This window comes from Gekko japonicus, unplaced genomic scaffold (assembly GCF_001447785.1).
Source record: "Gekko japonicus isolate JY-2015 unplaced genomic scaffold, Gekko_japonicus_V1.1 scaffold1733, whole genome shotgun sequence".
Classification (NCBI taxonomy): Eukaryota; Metazoa; Chordata; class Lepidosauria; order Squamata; family Gekkonidae; genus Gekko; species Gekko japonicus.
In genome coordinates this window covers 59,641-67,924 of record NW_015161452.1, presented here as the reverse complement: position 1 = coordinate 67,924, position 8,284 = coordinate 59,641, and the positions used below count along the sequence as shown (strand labels likewise).

General features: G+C 38.6%; 1 protein-coding gene across 1 annotated transcript in view; it reads right to left on the bottom strand.

Moving 5' to 3' along the window:
* CNTNAP4 (contactin associated protein-like 4) overlaps nucleotides 1-6,025 on the bottom strand; it is a gene marked incomplete at its 3' end in the record, with an annotated part of 332,294 nt that extends 326,269 nt beyond the window's left edge. The window contains exon 1 of the mRNA XM_015429079.1: nucleotides 5,941-6,025. Coding sequence (XP_015284565.1) covers nucleotides 5,941-6,025 — 85 coding nt within the window. The remainder of the gene's footprint in view (nucleotides 1-5,940) is intronic.
* Between the last annotated feature and the right edge of the window lie 2,259 nt (nucleotides 6,026-8,284).

Sequence of the window (8,284 nt, the reverse complement as noted above, 5' to 3'; positions counted from 1 at the left end):
GCTCTCATCCCTTGTATTACTCTGGAACTTTAGGATTTGTTCTGTGACTACACAGAACAAATCTGGAACTTTAGGATTTGTTCTGTGACCTCACAAGCCCATAAAATCTTTTCTTGTGGGGGAGATCAGTAGTCTTTAAAAATCATGGTAAACAGATCTAATGAGAGTACCAAGTTATAACTAGCTTCTCTGCCCTCACCAATTTTAAGGCTGAAGTTGCTGCTGCTCAACTATTATATGCAGCTCTAATTTGGATTGAAACAGTTAATGAAGATTTGGATAATCCACTGCTGAAATTTTTGCAATGGAAATCTGGAGTCATTAAATGTGTGTCAGGAGTTGAATTGTGGACCCAATTCAGCCTGAAATCCCTTGAATCTTGGGCCAGAGCTCTTAAATGGAAACTCAAAACTTTTAGAGCTATTACCTTCAAGGACTCCTGTATCTAGTAAAACAGGATAAATCTTATACCCCCTGGAAGAAATTATTGGACTCCAAACTATACTATCTCAAGATCTCTCTGGATAGAATCTTCTACTGGGACATCAAATAACTTTTCAATACAGTGAAAGAATGCATTGAGAAGCTTGATTATTTAAGTATTGCTCTGAGGTCCAGACATTACTGCTCCTCAGCTATAGTTGGAATTCCACCTCCCACCAAAATGCTGGATTATATGAAAAATATAACTGTTTCAAAATATAGAAGAGCCTTTATCCTCGGACATCTAAATGTACTACCCTCATCGGTTACCAGCAAACATTATATAAAGCAACCATATTCAGAAAGGTTATGCCCGTGTGGCAGTGGGGAAAGAGACATTATAGATCATATCCTACTTAATTGCTGTATCCATTCAGGGCCCAGAAATTAGTTAACTATCACTTTTGGAGGTTTTTCCTCTGTGTCACCCCCTTGTAGGGTTACATGGCTTCTGAGAGGAAAAGTCCAGAAAAAGTCACTCTTGCTGTAGCCAAATTCTTTTCAATTGCTGTGGCTCATTATACAGCTGTTTAGAACCGATAAGTTGATGGAACAGTTATTTTATCATCACCACTCTAGCTTCTCCTCTCTGTTCTCTCAGCTTTCTGAATCAGGTTGTATTTTCCAAATAACTTGGCTGAGTGGACTAAAATATTAATGTGGGGTGAGAAAAGTTAGCTAGAATACTTCCAGATAATGACATGTACTAGGAAGGCCACTAGTGTTCATATTCCATGTATTTGGAATACATGTTGTTGGTAACACCTGCCTGCTATAAGGGGTGAGGCAACAGCTCCAGGAACCTTTGAGTGTATCTAAATTAGAATAGACCTCTCTGTTCCCTTTGCCTTTCCAATCTACCTTATAGTGCTAGTAGCTGATGTTCAGATAGTTACAGACAGTGCCTGGAGAGAAAAGTAATCTTCTTTCCTCTTTCCTGTCTCCCTTGAATGGTTCTCTTCAATTACATCATTGACCAATGTGCTTGGTGCCTCCTGGAAAATGTAGCTCCCCATATTCACTAGGCACCTTAGTTGATGAGGCAAGAAGTGAGGCAACATTACAGGAAAGAGAATATCCTTTATATATTTTACTTACCCTAACCCATTTGCTTATCTAGGAATGGCTGCCCTGCCACCAAAGCAGCAGTATATCATCAGGTACAAGTAAACTAGGTTGTAGACTGGGGGCTTCAAGAACCCTGACCTACGATGCCACATGGAATCCAGCCAACTTGTCTTCTGCTAACTTTAGACTGAAGATACTTAATAAAAGACTTGGCTCTCTATTTAGCAAAAATTTGGCTGTGTAATTGACATAAGGGCATAATTTCATTCCTTGTTAGGGTATAGATTAGAACAACTGTGGGTTTATAAAGGTGGTACTCATCAATACAAGTTTTGTAGGGTTGCCAGGTCTGGGTTGAAAAATACCTGGAGACTTTGGGGATATATCCAGGAGAAGGCGGGGTTTGGGGAGGGGAGGGGCCTCAGCTTGGTATAATACCATAGAGTTTACCCATCAAAGCAGCCATTTCCTCCAGGGGAGCTGATCTCTGTCAGCTGGAGATCAGTTGTAAAAGCAGGAGATCCCCAGGCCACACCTGGAGGCTGGCAACCCTAACATTTTGTCTGTGTGGAACAATGAAACAATGACAGCTATATGCAGCCTTCACTTTTACAAGCAACAGATTTCAGAAGTGTAGATGCAGTTTCTATCACAGGCTGCATTCCTAAAAAACACTTCCCTGATAGTAAGCCTTATTTAATAAAATGGGACTTATTCCTGAATAGACTTGTTCATGACTGCTCTTCTTTAGCATATCAAATTCCTTTCCATCCAATATCTTGCCTTCACCTCCACCTAGAAATGCCCCCTCCCACATCAATTGTGTATTTAGTGTTCTTTCTCAAACATCCCTAGTCCTCCTCACCCATGACTGCATTATTGACTCTTGTCTTCATTCCTACTCTCTCTCTCTTATTTACCTTTGACTTTTCCTTACATCCTCTTGTTGTCTCCTACATGATTTAGTTTATGAGCACCTTGGAACAGGGACCTACCTTGCTTTGTTTATGTTCCTTTATAAAATGTCATGTTCATCAACAGTTTAACAACTACTACTATTTCACACCTCTTAATATATTCTATTATCCCTAATAAGCTACAGCACAAAGAATGTTCAATAAATTAATACTTCACCAGTATAAACTTTTCAAATAGAAGGACAAAGGAATGATGATCATATAAAATAAGTCATATAGTATTTCCTTTTCTTTTGAGTAAAACAGTTTTCAGGATTTTTAAAAAATAATGGCTCTTCTTATGTCATGCTATTCTAGTATCCGGAAATGATGATCTCATAGTTGCATAATTGAATTCAAAGATATAACTAACATCTCTCTAGCAGAATAACACAAGATTCTCTTCAATGCTAACAACAGTTAATTAGATTTGTTGGTATAAATTCTGTGGTATATATAGGTAACAAATAACTTTTCTAAAGCCACTTCTTTCATTGGTGGAACTAGGACATTTTGTAGAAGCCTTTACAAAATTAGTTCTTTTACCTTATAGCTATCAAAGCCATCATTAATAAATTTGGTCACAAATGAACTGAAAAATGTGAGAATTATGTTTCATGCCATGCTTGATTTCTAAAGCATTTCAAAGGCAGTTCCACACATATCAAAGTTTCATGACACACCTTCATGCAAGAAGCTAGGACATCAAATGTCTACTTTACTGCTGATGAAACCATCTTCAAACAAAAATAAAGCTTTTCTTTGCAAGCCCCCCTTTGCTGTGTCCACAAGTAGACCATTTGAAGAACTTTTGTCTACTTTTTAATGTGAGTTTCATAGCTTCTGATTTAAGGCTGTACAGGTCATGTTTTCTACAATAACATAGCAAGTTTTAATTCCTTGGGATGATATAACTTTTTGAGCTGAACTGCTTGAACTTTAAAAAGGGAAGTGTTCCCAAGGAAAACCATTACTTTGCTTGACAAACCACCTAGCAATGATCTTCAGGCACAAAGTAAAACAGTACCATTCAAAATTTGATATCTAAGCTTCGTGTGATAAGGCTTGCCAATTTCTGATACCTTAAGCATGTTAAAAATTTATTCAATGATGGATTATCTCTGGCTCAGTGTTCATAGTGGAAAGGTTCATATCAATGAAATATGTGAACAAGAAACAGATGCATATGTGATTGAGAACTGACTCAATAAACTACTAACTTGGCAATATTGCCTGACATAACTAGCAGGAAGAATTCACAATGATGCTAAAGCTCTTAGTGGAACAGGGAACTATTACTGCCACAGAAGTTCTGCTACATTATGATGGGATCTATAAAAGTAGTTTAGAAACTCAAGATCTGGCAGTGGAGTGACAAATATCACTAATGTTAATTTGGGATAAAATCCTAAAATAATTTCAGTCAAGTTGGATGAATATGCATTACAAAGAGAGAGCGTGACATAAATAGTAAATTTCTTTGAAAGCTAATCTATGTAAGCTATATGATCAATTAACAGAGATAAAATGTTAATTTGGGATAAAATCCTAAAAAAAATTCAGTCAAGTGGGATGAATATGCATTACAAAGAGAGAGCATAACATATAATAGTAAATTTCTTTGAAAGCTAATCTTTGTAAGCTATATGATCAATTAACAGAGATAAGTATGTACAACCAATATGTTATCATCCACCTCAATCCTCTGGCACAGCGAAGGATATACTCACAAATTTAGTCAACATTACATATAGTTTTCCAGATGACAACATTCATTCCCTCTACAAAGCAGACAAATATTCAGGTTTTTTTAAAATTCACAGCTTTCATATATGAAAAATAATTATTCTATTCATTAGATTGCATCACATCTTTATGGAATTTAGAATTGTGCTGTCTTGGAAAAGTGTCAGGAAGTGGCATACAATTTACTATTGCACCCCATTCTAATTGTGTGTTGGGAAGAATCTTGGTATATCTTTCTCTGAGCACTGCTTCCTAAATTGTAAGAGTGACCTCTAGTGCTTTGCTGCTTTGTTAGAATCTCTGAGCCCAATGTTGCTATAGATTTGATAAGTCTTTTAATTATAATAGCCTTTTGAATTCAAGAAGTGCACAAAGCAGAATAATAAGAGGGAAAGTTTTTAAAAGTCTGTATAAATTTAAGGAGAATGATTTAGAGAGGAAACTTCTTTTTTTCATGGTCAAGAGTACATGAATGTCAAATGAGATATCATATCTGAATGACAACCAAAGATCATTTTAGTCCTGCAGTGCAACCATCTATTTCAAGTCTGAGTCTTTAATATAAAAGGCAGCAGATAAGAAACCACAGAACTTCCACTTCCCCATGTCCATTGCTTAGATGTTCTCCAGGAGCTTTCTCCTCCAGCAGGGCTGTGATCCTTAATGAATTCCTGTCTGCATCAGCACTCACTTTCTCCAACTCTAGTCACTGTTTCTGATATTGTTTTATATATGCTCCATAAGTGGAGCCTACAGAAAATTTTAAAACATATTGGAAGATCACTGAAGAGGTTAATGCAAACTTCAATCTGTGGGCCATTAGGAATCCTGGGGGCAATTAGGTCTCCTGACATCCATTACCAAACACATAAAATATATGCACTAGTCTTTGATAAGTCAATGCCCCGCAAAGGCAGCAAGATCTGATTCAACCTTGGAAATTATTTTCCCCAAATCAATAAGAGTTACTGCTTTCCAGGGAACTGACTCTTTAGAATTGCATTGGACTTTTCCTCAGCATTTTAACCCACTGGGCAAAACACAGACCAAAAACAAACAAATTTTTTTAAAAAAAAACTTTGTTGTAGCTGATAGAATTCTGCTGCCTGGACACACAAGAACATTACACTCTGTGGTAATCGATAAACACCCCATAAAATGTTGTTCTCTGTGTTTGCTCCTCATTACATTTGCTGTGCTTTGAGCTTTACAGTACAGTAGAGTTACTCTCCATTCATGAGATACAGGCAGATACCTGTCTGTAAAATTACAAATTGCTGAAAGCCAAGCAGATGCAGCAAAGAATAGCAGTATGCCAGTAATCCCTATGAAAGATTTTTACTCCTTGCAAAATACTGCATTCCATCCTGTGTAAAAAGCATTTTAAAAAGGAGAGGGAAACAATGCAGAGCACGCAGCTAATTGATGAAATATGAATTTCCAATTATATGGGAGCCTGAACCTAGTCAATAGAGCTCTGATTACAATCTTATAAAAATGCTAAACATGGAAAGATGACATTTTTTTCCAGTTGTTAAAACATTTTTAGCCCCATTTACTTGCTGTTACAATTCCAGCTGTAAGGATTTATTTCAAGAACTACATTTCTAGCCCAGATCTCGCAGTAATAAGCCATAAGTTTTCAGAACAATCTGGTCCAAGTTGAATATCCACATGCAATACTTACATTTGTTCCCTGCTACTAACACATTCCAGTAATGAAAAGCAGCCAGAAACAGCAGCCTGACGAAGATTTCAGTGAAAGAATCCATGTTGTCATTGACTGAGGCACCCAAAAGAGCCAGAGTATTAGGAAACAGGCACAGCTGCTCTGCACTTCAGCCTGTTCCTGCTTCCTCTGCTCTCTTCACTCTCTGTCTGTCTTTCAATGCTTCCCAGTGGCCAAAGAGCTCAGTCAAACACTCTCTGCATCTTCTCATATATACACGCACTCACACACATCACAAGATCTGCTCTTTCTCCCTCCTAACAACAGCAATCCCTGAAGAGCAGCTGCAAGAATCTCTCCTCTAATTTCACAGAATCACTCAGAGCTAAACTGCTAGACTACCCTGTACAGTTTGGTTACTGAAGCTTCACACTCATAATGTGTCCTGGACACCCCTTGTGGTGACAGGTAGGAAATGTGAGTCTACGATGAAAGCCAGACAATAAAGAGAACAGGCTGCACATGTGTGCCAGTCCAGCCTCCCTGCTGGATTATGACTGCTCCCAATTCTTTATGGTCATTCAGTAGGAAGGGGAGAAAGAAAAAGAGCAAGAGATAGAGGAAAGGTGGTGGTGGAAACAATTTATATGTGCTTTCAGTTTCCACCGTCCTTTTCATTTGCTCTGTATTTATAGGGAGCTTTCAGCTGCTACAGCATTTATGGGTATTGAAGAGATTATAATTCTAGAACATGCTTGCCAGAGATTGCTGCTATACAACAAAACTGTCATTTGCAATTGCAGTAAAACTTGCACACAGCCACAGAATTGGCATTCACCTGCCACTGATGACACAGGAGAGAGCAGTTCTTTAACAAGAAATGGAATGCCTAGATTCCGATGGAATTCCAGTTTAAACCCACCAGTATGTTACTTGATGAACTCAGTCTTGCTGTTTTATTTTCCACACTCATAATGTAATCAAAAGCATAAAAGAGAACTAATTGGAATGACTTTGACCTAAGATAATAACCACTGGGTTGCTGAAAAGTCTCTCACTGTCTCTCCCTCTGCATAGAATTCAGCATCCTGTCAGAGAATGTTTGTAAATCATATTGGCAATATAAGTTGTTGTTGTTCAGTCGTACAGTCGAGTCCGACTCTTCGCGACCCCATGGACCAGATCACGCCAGGCAATGTAAGTATTTGGACACAAATACAGAAGTGCTATCTTATCTGAAATGACTTTAAATGAAATAAGGTGGCTGACCTGGGGGAAAATGCCCTGTCCCTTTAAAAGAAGCTTAATGTTTGGAAACAGGCAGCTGAAGCTTTCATGGCATGCAGGTAAACAGTGTCCAATGAAGCCTCTGTTCAAGGGTCAACACTTTTTTTCTGCTGACAGTTGGCAACCCATCTGAGAGGCCACCATCAAGCTCTCATGTAGTACAATAAAGAAAGATGGTTTCACCACTGGTTTCCCTCAGCCTACTTTTTCTAGGGCAATTCCTTTGAAATCAATCAGACAGTTGTAGATTAAATTTATTTGTTTCCTATGCTTTCTTCAAAATGTATTATGATATTTTCATTAACAAAATAAAAATGGCTGATGGTATTTGTTGTTGTTCAGTCACACAGTCGAGTCCGACTCTTCGCGACCCCATGGACCATCTCCCGCCAGGCCCTCCTGTCTTCCGCCGTCCTCTGAAGTTGGCTCAATTTCATGTTCGTTGCATCGATGACACTGTCTAACCATCTCATCCTTTGCCGTCCCGGTCTTCTTTGACCTTCGATCTTTCCCAGCATCAGGGTCTTCTCCAGTGAGTGCTCCCTTCTCATTTGGTGGCCAAAGTATTTGAGCTTCAGTTTCATTATCTGGCCTTCCAGGGAACAGTCAGGGTTGATTTCTTTTAGGATTGACTGATTTGATCTTCTTGCAGTCCAAGGGACTCTCAAGAGTCTTCTCCAGCACCATAGTTCAAAAGAATCTATTATTCGGCGCTCGACCTTCCTTATAGTCCAACTCTCGCAGCCATACATGACTACTGGGAATACCATTGCTTTGACCATGCGGTCTTTTGTTGGCAGGGTGATGTCTCTACTTTTTATCATGCTGTTTAGGTTCGCCTAAATGATGGTATTACCCTGTTATTATTGCTTTCAGTGCTCTCAACATATAACATATAACACTAAATAATACTTGTGGGCATAGTCACCACAAGTAGTAATACTCCACACAAAGTGAATAGTGATCATGAAAGTCTGTTTCTGTAATGTATTCAGATGCTGCCCTGAATGCATGGGGGATGAAGTGTGAATCATCCCATGGAGAAGCTATGTTAAGCTTCAGGCTTCGGCAGGGA